The following is a 22,754-nucleotide window of genomic DNA, read 5'->3' on the forward strand; positions in this document are numbered from 1 at the left end:
TTTTGTATGGCCAACAAGAGAATAATTTGTCCATGTACATAATGAGTGGAAGCTGTATAATGGAATTGGTCGTCTTGTTTTTTCCAGATGGTTCCAAGGTTTTGACTGGGAAGGTCTAATGAATTTAACAATGACTCCGCCTATAATTCCAAAGGTAGGTCTAATAGATGATATTATTTGTTGATGTCTGTGCATAGACTAGAGAAATTGGAGAAAAATAGCTAACAATAAAAAAAAGAAACTTTGGTAACTTTCAACTGAATATTACACTTTACACTTTGAGCTTGAATATGTGGGAAAACACTGATCTACATTTAGACGAATAGGGCTATACTTTTTTAGCGGCTCCCGAAAGGGGAAAAGACGCTATTAGTTTTGTGTCCCCTGTCTGTCTGTCCATCCGTCCGTCCCGTTTAGATCTCAGAAATTAGAAGAGAAAATGAAAATCGGACATCATGATATTTTAGATCATTCAAAGTTCTGATGCAATGGCTACTTTTTTCTTTTCTGAAAGCAAAAAATCTAATTTATGTAACACATTTATGCAAATTGTTTTAGATTTTTTCGTCAAAAAATATTATTTTTTTACAATTGTATTGCTAAGTTATGTAAGTTCTGTCATACTAAATACAACATTTACAAAAAAATGCTATGTTTGACATTGATCTTTCATTCCTGCACTCTGCAGATAAGGCACCCTACAGACACAACAAATTTCGACTCCTACCCACGTGATATGGACATAGCAGCAGATGAATTGTCAGGATGGGATGCAGACTTCTGAGAAGTTAAACACTTGAACTACATTTGATTGCAATGACTCAGAAGCAGAGAGGAGAAAGATCTATAGATAGTGTCTACCAGCCAACTTGATAGTGACCTATTTCGAAATGGTTGAACTTAACTCCTTGAACCTCTATTGTTCTATAACTATGTAAACAATGTTTTATTTGTAATAAATATTTCGATGATATTCCTTATAAAATATTCTTTCAAAGTATTTATCAATCATTGAAACAAAATCTTGAGTTGGTGTGCATGTGTAGCTTATGTGTATATGTGCGTGCTGCTGCTGTTTCTTAAACCCATTAGCTAAATTAATAGAAGTGAATGAAGTGGGTGTATTGCTAAGTATGTGAAGAATTATTTTTCTTAATATTTTTATTGTGCATGAAAAAAAAAATAATTGTAAGGGTGTGGTGGCCGAGTGGTAAAGTGCTTGGCTTCTGTACCAGAGGGCTTGAGTTTGAATCCGGAAGAAGACTGAGATCTTGATTCAAGATTTTTAGTATGCCTCTGAAATCACCAAACTCACTCAAATGGGTACCTAACATACTTTGGGAATTTAAGGGGGTTGGTCTTAGTGCTGACAACGTTAACTATCGACCATAAAACAGATGAGTTTTACTTCATCTGTCCAATACATCGCAAGGTCTGAAAAGGGTACGTAGCTTTACTTTATTATTATAAGAATGGATTCATCTGTTGCTTGTAATACCTGGATTCAGCTGTTGCTATGTTGTTATGATCCTTCAAGGAATTCTATACATTGCTTTAGACTATCTTTGATAAGGAGATGGTATTGCTATCTGAATATACTTTATTATTTGATCTTTGGGTGTCCAATTAAATATTGATTGTCCATATGTAAATAAAGGTTTACCATAATATATACATAAAAAATAACCTGCTAATTTAGTTAATGTCCTCTAATTTCATTGTGTATGAATTGTGCATAATTCCTACAATTTGTTGAAAATTGAAGTGACAAACTCTAATTAGCCTATTTTTTGGTTTCCAAGATTTAGTATGCAATAGAAAGTACACTTCACAGATTGTACAGAAATCCAGTTGAAAGATTTTGATCCATTTGATTACAGGCACTAATCTAGTGATTGCCTCTGCCCACCCTTAAGTCGAAAGGATCATTTTTTTCTTAAAAACTTAACACAGCACTTGGCTTCTGGAAGCCATGTACAAAAGAAAAAAAATGTTTGCACCAATGTAACTATGGCATCCATTGGTCAGAACATGGCAGCCTTATGCTGATTTTAACAAAACCTTGACTATTTGCCTGAGTTGGCAACTTTGTTTTACCAGCTTTCTTTCTGTTTCACTTTCATTTGGTTGCACTGAGCAGTCCCCATGTCAGGAGCCACTCCTGCTTGAGAAGGGTAATTACGTCTAGAGGATTTCAGCCCTTGGTTGGTGTTCCTTGTCATGCAACTTCTATTTACATTGATCTGAACATGAACTCAGGTCTGGCTACTAATTGATAACCCAATAGTTAACTGTGATACATGACTCTGTTTTAACTTATGCCCATGTATATATCAGAGATTTCATCTTTGGTTCTTGATTTGTTATTGTTCATTTGTTATTCTTTATTACACCATTGATGTAAGTGTGTTATAATTTTTTATACTTAACGTAGCAAAAAACAACAACAACCTGTATATAGGGTATGTTTGGAGATTATTATTAGTGTATTAATATGAGGAGTCTGTCTGAACATTTGTTATATATGAAGAGTGGATCTAAAGTGATGAGATTAATGCTGAGTCTGGAAGTGTTTGCCCTAGTTATAAAAATTTTTAACAACAAAAACAAAAACTCAAGACATTTCTTTTCATTATAGAAAATTGATGTGTATGTGTATGTTTCAATTTATAGGGACCCACGAAAATTCATTTTAATTAAATTAAGTAACTGAGTTTAAAATAATTGATCATTTAGTGTGTTTTTTTAATAACCATGAAAAGATTTTTTTTTTCAGTCTCCCATCTGATGTATTTGCAATTCTTTAAATAGGCTCACTTTGCTTGTGTGCAGTGTCATATTTAAACTTTGAAAAACTTAAACTGAAGTGGATAAGTTAAAATGTGAATAGAGAAAATTATTAGAAATTCAGTAGTCAAACTGAACAAAGTTTACATTTTAGCTTTCTGTTGATACAAGCTCTACTATGGCTACATTTTAGGCTTACCATACTTTGGGGGTTCTTGGGTACCTAACTGTATTTTTTTTATATTCTGACCTAGCATTCGTTTTTCTAGTGTGGTACTCGATGTAAGTCTTGAGTCACCATTAAAGAAATGCTGTGTGATTGGAAACTGGGTTATTAAGCTACCATTAAAACAACAACAGAATATTTTTTTATATATACATTTCGCTTATTTCAAAGATTCTAACCATGGCTGGCCTTAGGCTAATTTGACTTATTGCTCCAAATTGGGTGGCTTGGGCCTTGTAATTTATATTTAGCATATCAGTATCAGTAGTATCAGTCATGGCTCGTTATAGGCTTTTAAAGTAAATTAAAGATATAGGACTTAAAAGGTTAAAAATATTTAGTGTATCGTACAATTGGCAACTTTAATTAAGCCACTGCCACCTATTGCATTTCAGTTGCTTCCGATGCATGCTGTATAATAAATATTGATAAAATGATCTAATTAATAGTAATTATTGTAAAAAAAATTAGAAGAGGGGCCACGCAAGGATCCATTTAATGGGGCCCCACAATTTGTAAGGCCAGCCTTGATTTCAACATTCTTAAACCCAACTGCCTATTATGTCCTACATTTCTTGAGTGGACACATAGGTTGATAACTAATCAATGGCATATCCAGTGGGTAATGCTAGTTACAAAGAGTTAAAAATAGTTTGCATTTTAAAAATGTTAAAAATGATACTTGTCTCCTGGAGACCACAAACTGATAGTTGAAGTGGAAAACTTTGTACCAAAAAAACTCATGACTTTGAGCTCAATTATTTTGAGGTTTTAAAGTTGACATCTTTCTTCTAGGACTCTCTTATATCTCTCCTTTCCATTCAACTTAAGATTCCAGAGTGAGATTTGACAGACAGAACTTGACACTACAATGTGTGTGTATGTGTCATGTTACTCTAGACTGCACCAACTATGTCAAGACTACTTTCTCTATTCAATTAAAAACATTGTTTTTGAGTTTTGTCCAGTTCAGCATTAAATATCAATGACATGTCCTGATGTGTGTTCTTAACTGATATTTCTAAGTTTATTTTATGTATACACATAAACATTTGATTTGATATTTGGCACATTTTAGGCCATGTTTTTCAAAGATTCTTTTCCTCTACTCGGTTTTAAATACAAACTGGATATTAAAATCTTACAAGTTATAATTTAAGTATTAAAATCAGTTTATAATTCAAATAATTTTTTTTTTAAATCTTTACTTTGATCTGAAAGAGTGTAGCTACCATAATGATGTAATGCACACTCAGTTTTAGAGATTTTGACTAAACTACAAGATGTCTAAAAGTAATATCCATTGGAGTACTTTGACACTTGTTTTTAAAACAAAACTTGCAATGAACAGATAATGAACAACACAAATAGTTCTTGGTAGTTGATGTCCAAAATGTGTGTGTTGTCCTGATATACAGATGTAGACATTCTCCTTTCAATTACAACAGTTGTTTGCAAGTCACTTTCTAAGTCAAAGCATAGATGCAGCACTGGATTACCTGATAAAAGTCTTATGATTTCAAATGACTTTGCCAATGTTTTTATGGCCTCCTCTGCCACAAAGCGAGTCTGGACCTAAAGCCTGGCATTGGCTATGGTTAGAACACTGATCCACATCACAGTTCTCTCCATCTCAGTACAGCTGTTGGATGTCAGGTACAGTTTGGGAAGAACTAACGCGCAGGTTCTGACAATGTTTACCACTTTTAATATACACTAAGTCTGGTCAATATGTAATAGGGAACGTATAAGTTGCATTCAAACATTGGAGATTTTCTTTAAAAAATTATGATCCCATATTAGTGTCTTAAATCTTGTTTAAATCTAAAATGGGAATTTTTGTGTAGTTCAATATCTTGAAAGTAACTTATTTTGTTAATAGAAGATAAACAACAGATACAAAAAGTATATCTGGATAAACATTTCAAACTATGAACAAACCAAAAACAAAATGTTCAGTGACCATGTTTATTATGGAATCAGATCTAGACCTTTCCATTCAATGTAATGCTTCATTATCCAAACAAAAAATGACTCACTTTTGATAAAAGACTAGAAGCATCTATATAGTGGCAAATATTCTATAGAGCTGTCTGGCCAAAATGTATTGCACTTGTCCATTGTAAACAGCACACTATACAAATAGAATCCCACAACTGCTGGGACAAGGACCCAACACATATACATAGAGTTCAAAGTAGAGGAGTGAAAGAAACAAAATGTATACTATTGCAATTATTGGAGAATACAGGCAGAAAAGTAACAGCTCTATGCCATGGAACTTGTTGGCAATAGCATGGTGAGGACTTTGGTTGTTAGAATAAAAAGTACAAAATGTAAATAAATTTTATGTTTAAAAAACAAATCAAGCAGTTTTTTTTTAACTGGTTTCTGTCTAAACATCAAAGCCAAATAAATCCATTGACAGTCCAGGCCTCTCAACACCACTGACCTATGTTCACATAGCTGAGCTCAACTGGTCTAAAGAAATGTCTTGTGACATTTGTATGGATTAGCTCAGACATGGGAACATTTCACATCCAGCATCCCATCCCTGCAGGCACAGCTCTCAAACTTCAGAGAATACATTACATTGTGTAGACCCTGTCAGTTTCACCTCTGTCCCTAAGCAGCAAAAAATACATCGAACACAATGTAAAAAGTAACTGCCATATGGGAGACCACTCAAAAATATACAAGTAACAAGTTGCAGGGTTGAAATATATGCCACACTGCAAAATACTTCAATCAGGTTCAACAAGTCAAGTGTTGTTAAAATGTTGAGTGTTTCAACTCTGTCCCTAGACATACTCTTGGCAACAGTACAGGAAGGTCACAGTTGAAACATACAATATCAAAACATAGCATAGGATGTTCTTTTTGGAAGGCAAGGGCTGTCTTGTTTGCATTGGCGTTGACAGTCATTTCTAAAATAGTAAACTCAGTTTAACAGCTTTTGTTGTTCATGGATGATATAATGTATATATAAAAAAAAAATCCACTGGGCTTGACAACAAAACATAAAATACTTTCATCAAGTATAGGAATGATCAACTTGTGTTCTAAACACAAACTATGCACAAAGGTCAACAAAAAGTTCACAACTTAAACCCAACTCTACATTAACTGTAAGCCAAAAAAAATCTTAAAAAGTACAACTGTTAAAGATGGCATAGATGTCAGATCACAGCAAATGTGTTATTCTAATTGATGTGGTGGAGTTCTCTTCCTGACTAATACCCAGTACCTCATGTGTACAGGAACAACTGAGGCAGGATGGTCACTGAATAGAAAAACAATGGAAAAAAAAAACAATCACAAATCACAGTTAGTGTCAACTACCAAGTCACTAGTGTCACATGTTCAAGTCATGGTTTGGTCATCTGAAGACAGAAATAAAGCAATATGACTTCATTTTACTAGCAACTCAGGACACACACAATGTTCTTACACAATTTTAAGCACAGAAAAAAAAAATGCACAATCTCTCACTACACAGTTTTACCTACTTGAAAACAAAAAAAACATTTCATTAAGCCCTATTGTGAATAAACTTGTAAAATAAGTTGTACAGTTCTTCAAGTTCTTTTGAATGAAAGATTTTATATACCATTCCAGGTACACTGTAAAGTAAATTCATTAGCCTATACACAAAACTTAATAGTATAAAAAAAATTAAACTATATGCTACTGAAAATATAAATTTAAGTAGTAACTTCCAAAAGTACATTATCCAAGACTGAGGATAGAAACTAAAAAAAAAGACATCAAAATGTATATTTGGTGGGGGAAAAAGTAAATAGAATTTAACAAGCAAACTATTAAGTCAATTCTCTTCAATAAGAATACACTCAGTCAATTGACTCTACCCATAGTACACTCAGTCAATTAACTCTACCCATAATACACTTAGTCAATTAACTCTACCCATAATACATTCTAATGAAAGGCCTAGAGAAGAAAGACAGTAAAACAATTCACAGAAAAGACATATTTAAAAAGCAGTTGCAATGCTCATAGATCTTTAAAGGCAATGCCTAAGAGGCCATATTGAAATTAGCAGCAATCCGAGGCCTGCGTTTGATAGGAGAGTTAGTTGAACTGTGAGAGTTAGTTGAACTGTGAGAGGAGTTGTGCTGTGAGTTGGTGGTAGAGCTGGTCTCCAATGGCAGGTTGTTAGATGAGAACAAATCTTCCTCCTTCAGGTCATCACAGAAGTATTCCTCACCAGCTGCTACATCACAAGGCAAGCTGCCATGTGGAGAAGTTCTTGAGTCCAGCTCAGTCTGAGAGACAGTTTCACAGGAGTGTTGAGGACTGAAGTTTTGATTAGTTTCAGAATCCACACTAAGCCCAATAGTTCCTCTACACATCTGCAAAAAACAAATCATGAATGCCAATCAAATATAAAGCAGTTTAGTTGTCATGTATCAAATACAAAGCAGTTTAGTTGTCATGTATCAAATACAAAGCAGTTTAGTTGTCATGTATCAAATACAAAACAGTTTAGTTGTCAAATATCAAATACAAAGCAGTTTAGTTGTCATGTATCAAATACAAAGCAGTTTAGTTGTCATGTATCAAATACAAAACAGTTTAGAAGTCATGTATCAAATACAAAGCAGTTTAGTTGTCATGTATCAAATACAAAGCAGTTTAGTTGTCATGTATCAAATACAAAACAGTTTAGAAGTCATGTATCAAATACAAAGCAGTTTAGTTGTCATGTATCAAATACAAAACAGTTTAATTGTCAAATATCAAATACAAAGAAGTTTAGTTGTCATGTATCATTTACAAAGCAGTTTAGTTGTCATGTATCAAATACAAAACAGTTTAGTTGTCAAATATCAAATACAAAGCAGTTTAGTTGTCATGTATCAAATACAAAACAGTTTAATTGTCAAATATCAAATACAAAGAAGTTTAGTTGTCATGTATCATTTACAAAGCAGTTTAGTTGTCATGTATCAAATATAAAGCAGTTTAGTTGTCATGTATCAAATACAAAGCAGTTTAGTTGTCATGTATCAAATACAAAACAGTTTAGAAGTCATGTATCAAATACAAAGCAGTTTAGTTGTCATGTATCAAATACAAAACAGTTTAGAAGTCATGTATCAAATACAAAGCAGTTTAGTTGTCATGTATCAAATACAAAGCAGTTTAGTTGTCATGTATCATTTACAAAGCAGTTTAGTTGTCATGTATCAAATACAAAACAGTTTAGTTGTCAAATATCAAATACAAAGCAGTTTAGTTGTCATGTATCAAATACAAAGCAGTTTAGTTGTCATGTATCAAATACAAAACAGTTTAGAAGTCATGTATCAAATACAAAGCAGTTTAGTTGTCATATATCAAATACAAAACAGTTTAATTGTCAAATATCAAATACAAAGAAGTTTAGTTGTCATGTATCAAATACAAAGCAGTTTAGTTGTCATGTATCAAATACAAAACAGTTTAGTTGTCATGTATCAAATAGAAAGCAGTTTAGTTGTCATATATCAAATAGAAAGCAGTTTAGTTGTCAAGTATCAAATACAAAGCAGTTTAATCGTCAAATATCAAATACAAAGAAGTTTAGTTGTCATGTATCATTTACAAAGCAGTTTAGTTGTCATGTATCAAATACAAAGCAGTTTAGTTGTCATCAAATACAAAGCAGTTTAGTTGTCATGTATCAAATACAAAGCAGTTTAGTTGTCATGTATCAAATACAAAGCAGTTTAGTTGTCATGTATCAAATACAAAGCAGTTTAGTTGTCATGTATCAAATACAAAACAGTTTAGAAGTCATGTATCAAATACAAAGCAGTTTAGTTGTCATGTATCAAATACAAAGAAGTTTAGTTGTCATGTATCAAATACAAAGAAGTTTAGTTGTCATGTATCAAATACAAAGCAGTTTAGTTGTCATGTATCAAATACAAAGCAGTTTAGTTGTCATGTATCATTTACAAAGCAGTTTAGTTGCCATGTATCAAATACAAAACAGTTTAGTTGTCAAATATCAAATACAAAGCAGTTTAGTTGTCATGTATCAAATACAAAGCAGTTTAGTTGTCATGTATCAAATACAAAACAGTTTAGAAGTCATGTATCAAATACAAAGCAGTTTAGTTGTCATATATCAAATACAAAACAGTTTAATTGTCATATATCAAATAGAAAACAGTTTAATTGTCAAATATCAAATACAAAGAAGTTTAGTTGTCATGTATCAAATACAAAGCAGTTTAGTTGTCATGTATCAAATACAAAACAGTTTAGTTGTCATGTATCAAATAGAAAGCAGTTTAGTTGTCATGTATCAAATACAAAACAGTTTAGTTGTCAAGTATCATATAGAAAGCAGTTTAGTTGTGTATCAATTATAAAGCAGTTTAGTTGTCATGTATCAATTATAAAGCAGTTTAGTTGTCATGTATCAATTATAAAGCAGTTTAGTTGTAGTCGTGTACCTAAGATCTATCATTTTATTTTGTAGTTGTATAAAGATCTGGCAAGAAATGAATCTAAAATTAAGCAGGAATGTTCTAGTCATGTAAGAATATTCTAGCACTTTAGTTATGTACTAAGGATCAAAGATAAATCTATTTAGTTGCAGCTGTAAAAAAGATCTAGCAAATGTGATGTACAATGAATCAAAGATCAGGTTCTTAAGTATCAAAGTGCTAGTGATTCTTCTAATGGTTTTCTCCAATGGTTCAAGGGAAATGTCAATTAGCGCCAGATGTTAAACCTCACCTTGTCTGCGTCAGCTCCTGCTTTCATCTGCCAAGTTTCTGGAATGTCATCAGGAGATATTAGACAAGAAGAAACCTTTTCATTATTGGATACTGTTGCACTAGCTTTGGCACTGTTCAGGATTTCCATGATTTTTGTGGCTATCACAGGGGGTGAGGTATTGGACAAGAAATTAGATGAAAGACTTACACCTCCCTGAAAAACAAGAATGCATTAGATTTGGACGAATGTTTGGAGAAAGTTTTGTTTTTCAATATTTCCTTAAATATTATTATTATTAAAAGGATAAATAAAATTTTCTTGAAATAAGACCCTGTTTCAAGCTCATTGAATACTTAAGATATATTTATTTTTCTAAAAAAAAGAAAATTTTGAAGCTTAGAAGTATAATATTAAAAAAATACTTCTTTAAAAAAAGAGAATTACTCCATTATACAGCTGAACAACCTTTTGTCAAGAGTATTAGTTTGATGTCATAATTAATGAATGATAATGTTACACAAAAATGGAACATTTTTTACTCTGTAAGAAAAACATGTCTGTTCATGTTAATAAAACATGCTAGTATGGTTTCGATGAAAGTAAGATTGCTCCAAACTCACTTGTGAGGCAATTCTTGGATCCCATAAATTGGAAGCATGACGCAGTAGTTCAAGTGCTTGAGTTGGGGATCCATTTTGATCTGTAATGGTAAAAATATTAGCATCAGTTAGTACACAACTTATTCAAGTTTTGAAAAAGTTTTTGACATTAAGAATTATAGTAAAATATGATGATTACCACCTTGATATGAATTAGTTTGTGTAGGTGATTTCAAATCCACACGTGCCGGGGGCAGGGTACCTAAAGCAAAACATTATATACAAGCTATTAGAAAGAGGTAGATGAAAACAGTGTTAAGTCTCAATACAACAAAAACAAAGTCAAAGTTTTAAACTGAACTGACAGATGTGAAAGCTACCTGGAACTGAGAGCACACTAGACAAGACAATGTACTTCTGAGTCGGCTTTCCCTTCACATCCAAAATGTGGCTGAAGGACAGCAGCAGTTGGTACAGGCTGGTGAAGCCATACAAAGCTGGGGTCAGCTCCACACCATACTGCCCTTTGTACATACTGGGGAGGTCACTCATGCTGATGCGCTGCTTGTGGAGCAATAGTAGGCGCAAATTGCGTCCCAACATTTGCTGAGTAGTCAGTCTAATAACTCCACCACTGTCCCCTTCCTCTTCGTCTATCTGATAACCAAATAAATACTAACTCAAGACAAGCACTATTTGTTCAATCATATTCATTGATTTATTTGTTCAATCATATTCATTAGAAATCATTAGACATGCAAAATTTATCACAATCAAAGCTCATTAGAAAAGAAACAGTGTTGAAATAAATATGAAATGAGATGCTCATAAAATGTTTATTACAATGTGACATTTTTAATTTTTTTTTTCATCAATTTGATTTTGTTCTCTTTTGTCTGATCACTGACCTGTATATAATCTGACAACTCTTCACGGATCTGGTCAACATCACAGCTGACACCAAAGAGAGACTCATATCTTAAAGTCAACTCCATCAAAGGCAGGCTACCACCAGACTCATCCATCAAGAGTTGCATGACCTGCAGTCCCAACTTTGGGATCTGAGATTCTTTGACCAGGGTAGCAACCTCCTGGCCATTTCTGACTTCAATCTGTGCTCCAAAACAAAAGCCAACAGTAGCAAACAACATAAGATCAAACAAGTTGTAATCATTCCATTCTTAAGCACAAGTTTGAACAATATTTAGTATTGCAGTAAGGAAGAAACAATTTATGAATTTCAAGAAAGACAATCACAGATGTAACAGCCAGGATATTTGTAAATCAGACTTGAATTACTCATTTTAATTTTCCATATAAAAAAATCTTTGATACAATTAGATATTTTATAGGTTTCATCCAAAGGCTTTGTCTGCCTTGATCTTGCAAAATATGTAGGTCACAGATAGGTTTGTTTAGCCAGATGGAATACTGCAATCTTCCTTTATCTTTAAACTCAAAGACAAAAACTTAACAGATGGGCTGAAGAGATCCTAACACTCAATTATATACACTTTAAGTAGGTCTACCAAAATCTTTCAATGACTTACGACTTTAAAATAGATAATTAAGAAACAACAGTCCATAGTTATGGTGCCCAGTAGATTCAGTTATTAAAATGTCTCAAACCCCCCCCCCCCAAATATATAAATGTTTGTCACCTTAATATGGGATTTCAATTTCTGCAACAAGGCTTTGAGTGAGTTTACTTTGAAATCCTCCAGCTTCAGATTAAAACCAAACTGATTTCCATATTCACTGAGTAACTTGTGCAGAGGAATAAAGCCATGGGGAGTGATCAAAGTTGTTAACTGATCACACAATACTTTGCGAAGTTCTGATAAACAAAGATGGATGAACTTTTCTTCACCATCTTCCTCAATCTGAAAATATATGAATACTTAAGTGCATGACAAATAAATAAAAAAAAGTTCTCCTTTCAGACCTTGTTGTCTATAGGGCAGATGATGTAAAGGTCATCTGTTTATGTGACCCACCGTTAACAAGGGTGTCATGTGGCCAGCACAACAACCAACCCCAACTATTGTCACGTAACCATTAGAGCTGGGTGGACTCAGAGGCGCCCAAAGATCCCAAAATTAAAAATCCCAGTCTTCACCAGGATTCAAACCCGGGACCCCGGGTCAGAAGCCAAATGATGTACCGCTAAGCCACCGCGCCTGACAAATACTTGATAATTATTTTATGTAAGCCCATGACAAATACTTGATTATTGTTTATCTTACAACAAAAACTAAATTTATGTGGAACGTCAAAGCAATATAAAAAATAAAATTTTTCACATTTATTACATTAGTGATTTTGTAATTATTATTATAAAATTTAAACTGAAATAAATATATTTAAACACAAACAAATAATTTCAACTGATACACTGATTCAAACTTACTTCCACAATATGGCAAACAGCTTCAAATAAATCTCCCAGCTTAGAGAACCCATAGTCAGCCACACGACACTGTCGGCCAAAGTGGTGGTGGTAGGCAGGAATAAATTTGTTAAATGGCATTTTACACTGTGGGTTCTGTTTGAGCAGGTCTACCACTTCTAAGGCAAATTGTTTGGTTCTTTCTACCTCCTCAGGTGTTTGGTCTGGAAATGTGGACATAATAAAACATTACTAAGTTGAATGGAAAGTAGACAAGTACATATCTAATGCTGAATTCTATGAAGCAGACTTGATATTCTCCTGCCATTGAAGGGATGAAAAGAATAGCATGCATTGAGTAAGCTAGAAAATGACTCCTATGTTATCTAATAGTTAATTACCTCTTCTAGGTAGAGCCAGCAGTGTTTGATTGCCTTCCTCAATGACCTGAAATGAGAATATAGGAGTAATGTATAGAACACAAAGTTATCTACTGAAATGAAAAGGTCTCTACATGAACTAGAAAATGTTTTAAAGGACTAGCAAATGTTTCCTTACAATGAGTGTAGTGGTGGGTATATCCATCAACACATCTTCCATAAAACATACACCATAATGAGGTAGGTACAAAGGTTTATTCAGGACTCTCTCTGTAACAGGGTTATTAGATAGTATGAAGTAAATAAAATAAATAAAATAATCTAATTCAAATGAATTGAAACACATCCTAAATACACACATAACCTACCATAGGCTGGTGGGAAGTGGTCCAACATAACTTGTTTAGCAGGTTGAGCTTTGACCACCTTCAGTATATCTGTGGTGAATCTTTTAAGCTGAGCTCTTGGACTTAAAGTTATAGCTTTTCTATCACCGGTACCTAATATCTTTAAAAAAAAACAACAAAAAAACAAAAAAAAAAAAAGTAACTTAACTTGCCATTCCTAATACATATATTCTTAGTGTCATTAATCAATCCAGAAGAAAGAACTAAAAATCTAAACTAGAGTAATTAATCCACTACCAGGCTTCTATTTAGTTTTCTTTGCAATGGACAGGAGATTTACACAATGAAGAAAAATCAAAATGTGTAAGTAAACTAGGACACAAACATGAATACAAAAGGACTGGCAAAAGTAAATATTGAGATATTTTTAAAAAAAGAAAACTTTTTTTTTTCAATGCACAATTTTTCGACAAGCTTACTTGGATAGCATGTGGGATGGCCTCAAACAATTCCTGCAACTTAGTGTATCCATAATCTGCTACTCGGCACTGTCTCCCAAAGTAGTGATGATATGCTGGAATAAACCTGGACACTGGCATGATACAGTTGGACTGCTGGCGGAGAAGCTCCATCACCTCGCGACTAATCTTGCCCAATTCTTGCCAACTACTACTTTTCATCATGTCTGAAAAAGATAGCAACTGTTTCTCTAAATATTTGTGACAAGAGATCCAAAAATAATATGAAAATTGTAGTACTTCTAGCTAAATAATATCCATGTTAAAATCAAAAGATTTTCTGAAAAGTACTGAAAGTATTGTATGGAAATTCTTTTCAAAGAATAAAATAATTTTCACCAATTTCTTTGATTTGGGGAAGAAGGATCTTAGTTTAACCTAAGGCGATGATGCTACATATGTTTGATCTTAGTTTAACCTAAGGCGATGATGCTACATATGTTTGATCTTAGTTTAACCTAAGGCGATGATGCTACATATGTTTGATCTTAGTTTAACCTAAGGCGATGATGCTACATATGTTTGATCTTAGTTTAACCTAAGGCAATGATGCTACATATGTTTGATCTTAGTTTAACCTAAGGCGATGATGCTACATATGTTTGATCTTAGTTTAACCTAAGGCGATGATGCTACATATGTTTGATCTTAGTTTAACCTAAGGCGATGATGCTACATATGTTTGATCTTAGTTTAACCTAAGGTGATGATGCTACATATGTTTGATCTTAGTTTAACCTAAGGCGATGATGCTACATATGTTTGATCTTAGTTTAACCTAAGGCGATGATGCTACATATGTTTGATCTTAGTTTAACCTAAGGCGATGATGCTACATATGTTTGATCTTAGTTTAACCTAAGGCGATGATGCTACATATGTTTGATCTTAGTTTAACCTAAGGCGATGATGCTACATATGTTTGATCTTAGTTTAACCTAAGGCGATGATGCTACATATGTTTGATCTTAGTTTAACCTAAGGCGATGATGCTACATATGTTTGATCTTAGTTTAACCTAAGGCGATGATGCTACATATGTTTGATCTTAGTTTAACCTAAGGCGATGATGCTACATATGTTTTAACGTTTTCACCAATTTAGCACTGATATTGGAGTTACTCAAGAAAACTATATCATAAGTGGACTTCAGTATAGCTCTTGAATGTCATTATAAAAGTTAATGGTTCTCAAGAATTTATTCAACACATGTACAGAACTGACCATAGAACTGCTCCCTATTTTCTTGGAACTGTATCATCTTGACTCCAATCTTGGACACAGTTATTTCCACTCCAGGAACACAGCTAATAACATGTTCCAGTGGAATACCACCATCAGTACAAGCTTCTATAGGTTGGAACTCAGCAGTATAACAAGCTGGAAAGCTAAATAAAACAAAAATTGTTTCAATGAGTCAATCATGTATTAGATAACAAGCTGCTCTGATCTAAAAAGTTACTTCCCAAAGGCTAAACATTTTTTTTACCTCATCAGTGGAATGTAACCATTGTGGGACAGAAGCAATGAATGAAGCTGAGGGGCAAAATGTTTCCGCAGAATCTGTACATTGGGCAACATGCAGGAGTTGAGAGCTTCAGTGTAAGACAGACTGCCTTCAACACAGTGAATAGGGCACACTGGTTGTTCCAAAACCTCAGAAAGCTGTAGATAGGACAACAATGGATTTGACATTTTATTTTTAATAATCCAAATGTAGATAGAATCAATAAAATACAATTATTGATTTAAATAATGAATTTTTACTGAATATCTAAATAAGATCATTTCCAATGGTAACTCACCTCCCCATCTGCATTCTGTACAGGTGTGGGTGAACGACAGATTCCTGGTTGGAGTTTGACCCACCGTCCTGCCCCACCTGATTCTATAACCTGTATAATATCCCTCATTTTGTAAATGTCAGAGACACTCACAGATTTGTGAAACCTAGACACAAAAGATGCAAAAATGATTTTTAAAAATATTTCAATAAACTTAATGTTTATTGATTAAAAAATACATAAATGTTCTACAAAATACACTACAAAATACAGACTGAGTTTATTGATAGGGTACAAGATTTTACTAGAGTTAAATATTGTTAAAGACCTAGGCAAGAAAATTGAAGAGAGTTGAGTCCAAGGATTTGAGAGAATTTGCAAAATGTGATGTATTAGATTCCATAACATAGTTCATCTTGTTTAAGCAACGAAATCACAAAATTATTGACAGAACAACTAATAACAAGATTGATAACTGAATACATGTTTACTTTCTGAAATAAAATGTGTGTAAAATGTTGTTTAAAGCTATAATAATGAACCTTTTATCAAATCTATCAATAAGTTGAGCCAGGGCCATCTTGTTTTCTTTTGTCTCCATCAGCAGGGCAATGGTGTCAGTCCTAAAAAAACAAAAAGATTTAATTCAATGAAAATCTAGAACATTTCTTGTACTTGACAAAATAGAAATCTTGTCCATTATTTACCTGAGTGATTCTGCGGGTGACTGAGAGGTGTCAGTTTTGAACTGCACATTAATTCTCTTGTAACCTATTTTACGTCGATGAAACTGGGTTATGGCAAATCTTGCATCTTGCTCAGAAACTAATCTGACAACAGCCATGGATGTGTTGTCTGCTTGCAGTCTCACATGTATGCTTAAAATCTGAAAAGTTTTAGTACATTCATTATTTTAAGGAAACTAGTTTTTCATTGTCTATTTGTATCAATCAAAAATATTTTTCTTGATTTTTAGCGGCCAACAAAAGGGGAAAAGACGCTATTAGTTTTGTGTGGCCTGTCTGTCCATCCCATTTAGATTAGAAACTAGAAGAGAAAATGAAAATCGGACATCATGATATTTTAGATCATTCAAAGTTCTGATACAACGGCTACTTTTTCTTTTCCGAAAGTGAACCATCTAATTTTAAAAATTATATATGCAAGCAGATTTTTCAAAAAATTACACCACTTTTCAATGAAAAACTTCAGGAGAGGTAACTTTTTTTTAAAAGGTCATGGACTTCATAAATAACTCAAGCTTCATTTATAGATTCGCGCATTGGTACAAAAAATTTGCATCTAAGGTCACAATGGTAAAAGTGTCAATGGATCATTATAAAATATATTTTCCATTTATTAAACTTATTGAATAGATTACTCATTCAAATGTTTTTATAAAAGAATTTTGATACGAACTTGATACGAATTTTAGTTACAAGCTTCAAATATATAGAACTACTTTTATAGCGCGCAGTTTTGATATATCCTCATTATAGGGGGCTACACTATTCAGTCTAAATAAGACTAAATAGAGCCCAGATCTAGATATAATATATATATATTATAAATGTATTGATAATTTGAAACAAAAATTATTATTTAGGCAATAACTTATCTTCTGACAGCTTAGGGGTGCAGATTTATTTATTATGTAAACAATAGCATCACATTAAGAAATGAATCGGATACGAACAGCATAGTACACCATTACTATAACCCGGTAACAAAGGCCTACTATTCATGATCATAACATAGGCCTAGATCTAGTAACTTTATGATTAAACGTGTAAATTCATACCGAGTTTTAGTCTAGATATAGTAGATTCTAGATCTAGACTTAGATCTAACTCTAGATCTAGACTTAGACTTAGGGTTAGGGTCTAAATCTATGTCTAGTTTGTATTAAAAATGACAATGGAGATAATTTTTATTTGCGAGGGGAAAGTCTTGGAGTCTTTTTAAGTCATTTGTACACAATTCAATTGTAGCTTAAAGAAGGTCAAGAATTTTTTTTTCGCGTTGCCAATTTATCTAATTTTATAAGAAGAATAAATCTTTTTTAATTTCTCTTTATTACATGTAACATGTTATTAATTTTTAAAGCATGGATAAGGTTAATTATTATTTAAAAAAAAAATATAAGTATGCTAAATGAATATATAGAGATGCTGTGGCTGAGGGGTAAAAGCACTTGGAACCGGACGTCCTGTGTTCGAATCCTGGTGAAGACTCTAGGTGGACCACTTTGGGGGCCAATTTTGAGTTTGCGTGGAATTTGAGTTTGTGTTTCCACACAAACTGTCTTGTAACCTTGTTCTATATTAAGTTTCTATTTTATTTTAAAAGCTTCCAGTATCTATTAATCATTATTTTCATAAGTAAACCATCTTTCTTTAGCCATCTGGAGCTAAGCAAACTTCCCCTCTTGCCCTGAAATTGATGACCAGAGAAACTGAAAATCTGAAATTGGACTAATATTTTTAACTTCTTATCACTCTCAAGCTAGAGATATGCGCTAACAAACAGACAAGCCAATGACAGACTTTACAATATATAAAAGAGAAACTACTTGAAGACCTTTCTTCAACAATATATAAAGAAGCTAAGAAATGTGGACACAAAATTTTACCTTGACATGGGGGAAAAACGTGGCATAAATAATTTTCCTCCACTCCCTGGGCTGGATGTTGTAGTCCAAGTTGGAGACAATGAGCTCAACATAAGAATCTCTGTCTGGGTTAAACTCTGGATTGATGTAGTCAGTTGATGGTTCTCCAATTTCATCTGGAGTTGGTACCCTGTACAAGTTGCTACCGTGTTGTTTGGACCTTGGACGGCTTGATGATGGACAAGAAAATGGTGAAGGTGTGCGACTATTTGGTAAGGAGACAAGAGGTGCTGATGGTAGACGAGGGCGGAAACCTGCTTTAATGTTGGAGGATGAATTACCTGAAGGGCTATAGGGCCTGAAATAATGTATGTGTAGTATTTAGTGACTTCATTTTACATAGTAACTAAGTCTAGAATAGGAAAATCTGTCTTATTTCAGATTTATACAAGTGTGATGGTTAAGGTTAAATTTTAAGTAACCTATTACAAACAAACAAAAAAAACATGAATAAAGCATAAATGTAAATAAAAAAAATGGAGTTCAATATGTCTGACTGACCTGTCTTCACCATCAGAAGAGAAGCTGTGCCGTAAATGATCTTTTCCATTGCTTTGACTAGAGTTTTGTACCCTTGGACTGGATTGACAATTGCTTGTGCTATAGCTACCTGAGTTGAGATGGTTTCTACTAAAAAAAAAAAAAATATGTAAGCCAAAACTAGAGTATTCAAAATCATATGTTTATGATTTGTAATGCCCAAATTTATTTCATTAGTTTTCAAAAGCAGCGGAATTTTGAGTTTTTGATAATGAGCTTAGTTAAAGCATTCTAATAATTAAACAGAAGATGTCTTAGTAAGCCAGAATACTTCAAATAAGAAAACTGTTTTATCAGATATCTTCCATAGATTGCCTAACATGGATCCAATCAAATCTTACAAAGGACAACAAATCTTACTTGAAAGTCTTCTGAGGTGAAATAGGTTTTTTAAAAACTCCAGCATTCTGTGACTGGCTCCTAAAGGTATTGGCTGGAGGGTAACCCTGCAAAGCACTTAATTCATTTTCCGATGCCAGTTTATCTTTGGGGACAGCAGTGTTATTGTGCACTGGGACGGACATGCTTCGAGGCTGGTGATGCTGGGAGTAGGGTTGCTTGATATGATTCTGATACAAGCTGACTGGCTGGAGCTTAGTGAAAGCTGAGCCCTGAGATGAATTAAAGTGTGTGTTCTGGTGTCCCCCAAATAAACTCACTGCTGGTTGAGAAGGGGGCGTTTGTAAATCTGGATGAGGAGTTAGGTCTAGACCAGATGAACTTGACATTATGTAGGTAGTACTGTCCTTGGAAGCATTTTCAACCAGCTGAAAAGCAGAAAGCATCAATGTGGAAAACTAATCTATACTTTTTTATAAGGTTACTTTTTTTTTTTTTTTTTTTTACAAGAGTTGGTGAGATGGTCAAATAGGTAAAAAAAAAAAAAAAATTGCTTCTATTAATAATAAGTCAGTTTTGTTGAAGAGATTTCACAGTCAAGGATGCTGGAGTGGAAAGTAGATACTTTCAAGAAAATAGTTTCAAATGGGACAATGTAGCTTATAATACAAGTCAAATTTCAAAAGGTAAAACCACAAGGTCTAATCAACTATATTCTTTGCGATGTGAAGATTACTAACATTCGAACCTTATTCAATGTCAAACCCTAACAATCAGTACAATATAAAAATTTGTTTTAAAAGCACTGTCTAATAAAATTTGACTATCAAAAAAAAAAAGTCCTGTATCTAAATGTTCCAAATACTACAAGAGCTACTTGTACGTCTGCCTCTTCCAGTAAGAAGAATTTGTTAAAATTATTGAGTATATATTTCAACAAAGAAAAAAAGTTACAATATATTGTATACAATACATACAAGTTACAAAGATAATGTAAGGATCAAATAGTTTATATATATATATATATATATATATATATATATATATATATATATATATATATATATATATATATATATATATATATATATATATATATATATATATATAATTTTAATTATTTTTTTAATGTCTGGGTACAAAGCCTAGAAGATGAATTACAAACTTAATATGATGAGACAGATAAATCTTCTTATGTTAGTTGATGAAAATAATCTCTTATGCTCAATTCAAATCATACAAACTTCAAGTTTGGGTTTATTTAATTACATAACATTACATTACATAAGTTGTACAACAATCCTTTTACCTGAATTGGATCACAGGATAAAGATTTTGTCTCTGCACTGTACTTAATAGGAGGAGGAGGAATGTCTCTAAAACCAAATGAAGGTATAGGTATATCTGATAGCTTCCTTTTAAACACAGCTGTTGAGTCACACCCACTGGTGACTTTGTTTAGGTCACCCAGTGGAAAGCTTGGACCTGACATGACGCTGGAAGATTGCTGGATATCACAGGCTGACCCATTATTAAAGGGAGAACCATCAAGAGATGAAGGCTTAGATTTGATGTGGTAATACTTCTCAGAGTTGGAGTTTGGGAGAGTGTGGGTGTGGTTGGGGCTGGAGCTGCTACTGTTAGCACTGGCAGTGGGTACATGGCAGCTGCTGACAACTGGGCCCCCAGGTGTTTTGTAAGACTTGAGATCATATATCTTTGGCGTAAACTGATATTCTGACAACTGGCTCTGCAAATAGAACAAAAGATATACAGCTTTAAAAACACTAGACAATGACCAAACCAAGCATCATCAAGACATTTTTTAAAAACTTGCTTTCAAATAAGCTAATTCTCATCATTCACATTTTGCAAAGTTAGCTCTCAAAATCTTTTTTTCAAAACTATCAGGTTAATCCAGACACTGAGAAAGGTCGAATAAAGAGGCTTTGTCACACAGTACATTTTGCTTATAGTGTCCCCTCCCCCTATTGAAATAACATGCTGATTTGATTTTTGAAAAGCCTTTCCAATAGCTTTTTTTTTTCATGCTTTTTGTGGAAATATAAACTTTTAGTCTTAAGGTTTTCTTGTGATTTTATCCACTACATCTGCTCAGAATGAGAAAAAGGCAAAATCATAGATAGCAATATTGTTTTCAAATCGATTACAGAACTTCAAAAGCTGTCAAACATTTGATGGAATCATTCTGTCAGCAAGTTGATATCTTTGAAATGACACTCAGGTATACTGAGTTAAAATATCCCATCAATGAATAGAAGCAGCAAAGAAAGTAAACATTCTTTGAAGGGGATAATAATAATAAGGCTTGTCTTCGAGTCTGAAGATTAATGAGGAATGCAGTTTCTATTCTAAAAAGAGTGTTGCTCGTTTATTGGTTATTTTCAGGACTGAATGTACTCTGATGTATTCCACACATTTTAGCTGAATTTATCATACACCTGAGCTGGACACATTATAAAGTCAAGTCCTGCTGCCAATGTTTTCCATTTTTGAAAACTTTGAAAGTTTTTAAGATTTATCACCATCAAAGTATAAAGTGATTAGGCCTTGCCTAAAGTGGTACCACTTTCAGACCTTATGATCAATGGGGCAAATGATGTAAAGCTCATCTGTTTCTATGGTCCAAGGTTAATGAGGGTGGCCAGCACAATAACAAATTGCCTTTACTTCCCCAATACACGTCAGGTACTGATTAATTGGACTCCAAACATCCTTAAAAATCCCTAAGTTCAAAATCCCAGTCAAACTTGAGATCCCTCAGATCAAATGTTAAGAGCTTTACCACTCAGCCAACATGTCCTACACAACAGTTCATTGCATCCACTTTTTCCATATACAGAGGAAATTAAGGTTTAACCTATTTCAGTTTTGAATAACGGCACAATCCTCTGGACATGTTGGAATTTCAATCAGTTATGTAGCAAAAAAAATATTTTATTAAACATACAGAAACATGTAAAACTATTAAGCTACTGTCAATATTTTTATCATAAAAAAAAAATAAATTTCTCTTAAGTTGCAAAAAGCCTTTTTTTGTAAATTGTATCATCCCTTGATGGATATCATCATGTGCAGTCTGCCACTGGTAGAAATAATATAAATGTCTATACATTTTATTACTAATGGTCTTAGGTTTAGCTTAAAACTAGATTTCAGAGCCAACTTTAACATCAAAAGTTTAATTTTAAACATTTTAAATGATAAAGAAAGAAGAAAAAAAAACTTACCACATCATTCTCATCACTGTAATTGTCCCCCAGCAAGTAATTTGAGCCATTCTGATACCCAAAGCCACTGTCATAGTTATTAGGCGTGTAACTACGTGAGTTGTTTCTTTCTCTTCCCGGACGCCTTTGCGGAGAAGGACTCTCCTGCCTTTTGGATGTGTGGGATGATAACAATTCTGAAAGAAATC

General features: G+C 33.3%; 2 protein-coding genes across 16 annotated transcripts in view; one reads left to right on the plus strand and one right to left on the minus strand.

Moving 5' to 3' along the window:
- Positions 1 to 4,009, plus strand: part of LOC106054487 (cGMP-dependent protein kinase 1-like) — a 275,978-nt gene extending 271,969 nt beyond the window's left edge. For all 14 annotated transcript variants that reach the window (XM_056020546.1, XM_056020547.1, XM_056020548.1 and 11 more), the window contains 2 exons: positions 88 to 154; positions 689 to 4,009. In XM_056020546.1, coding sequence (XP_055876521.1) covers positions 88 to 154; positions 689 to 784 — 163 coding nt within the window. In that variant the 3' untranslated portion in view covers positions 785 to 4,009. The remainder of the gene's footprint in view (positions 1 to 87; positions 155 to 688) is intronic.
- Positions 4,010 to 4,967: 958 nt separating this feature from the next.
- LOC106054278 (meiosis regulator and mRNA stability factor 1-like) overlaps positions 4,968 to 22,754 on the minus strand; it is a 28,258-nt gene continuing 10,471 nt past the window's right edge. Inside the window, exons 7-28 of one of the 2 annotated variants that reach the window (XM_056020544.1) lie at positions 22,567 to 22,742; positions 20,625 to 21,065; positions 19,337 to 19,743; positions 18,938 to 19,063; positions 18,398 to 18,734; positions 16,473 to 16,651; positions 16,308 to 16,388; positions 15,787 to 15,931; positions 15,471 to 15,646; positions 15,206 to 15,369; positions 13,943 to 14,148; positions 13,485 to 13,623; positions 13,295 to 13,386; positions 13,138 to 13,183; positions 12,758 to 12,960; positions 12,009 to 12,230; positions 11,256 to 11,459; positions 10,728 to 11,004; positions 10,550 to 10,609; positions 10,369 to 10,448; positions 9,767 to 9,961; positions 4,968 to 7,386 (exon numbers count right to left, since the gene is read on the minus strand). In XM_056020544.1, coding sequence (XP_055876519.1) covers positions 7,051 to 7,386; positions 9,767 to 9,961; positions 10,369 to 10,448; positions 10,550 to 10,609; positions 10,728 to 11,004; positions 11,256 to 11,459; positions 12,009 to 12,230; positions 12,758 to 12,960; positions 13,138 to 13,183; positions 13,295 to 13,386; positions 13,485 to 13,623; positions 13,943 to 14,148; positions 15,206 to 15,369; positions 15,471 to 15,646; positions 15,787 to 15,931; positions 16,308 to 16,388; positions 16,473 to 16,651; positions 18,398 to 18,734; positions 18,938 to 19,063; positions 19,337 to 19,743; positions 20,625 to 21,065; positions 22,567 to 22,742 — 4,292 coding nt within the window. In that variant the 3' untranslated portion in view covers positions 4,968 to 7,050. Of the gene's footprint in view, positions 7,387 to 9,766; positions 9,962 to 10,368; positions 10,449 to 10,549; positions 10,610 to 10,727; positions 11,005 to 11,255; positions 11,460 to 12,008; positions 12,231 to 12,757; positions 12,961 to 13,137; positions 13,184 to 13,294; positions 13,387 to 13,484; positions 13,624 to 13,942; positions 14,149 to 15,205; positions 15,370 to 15,470; positions 15,647 to 15,786; positions 15,932 to 16,307; positions 16,389 to 16,472; positions 16,652 to 18,397; positions 18,735 to 18,937; positions 19,067 to 19,336; positions 19,744 to 20,624; positions 21,066 to 22,566; positions 22,743 to 22,754 lie in introns of both variants that reach the window. The other variant, XM_056020543.1, reaches the window with a different exon arrangement.

The sequence above is a fragment of the Biomphalaria glabrata genome, chromosome 2 (assembly GCF_947242115.1).
Source record: "Biomphalaria glabrata chromosome 2, xgBioGlab47.1, whole genome shotgun sequence".
In the NCBI taxonomy this organism is placed as follows: Eukaryota; Metazoa; Mollusca; class Gastropoda; family Planorbidae; genus Biomphalaria; species Biomphalaria glabrata.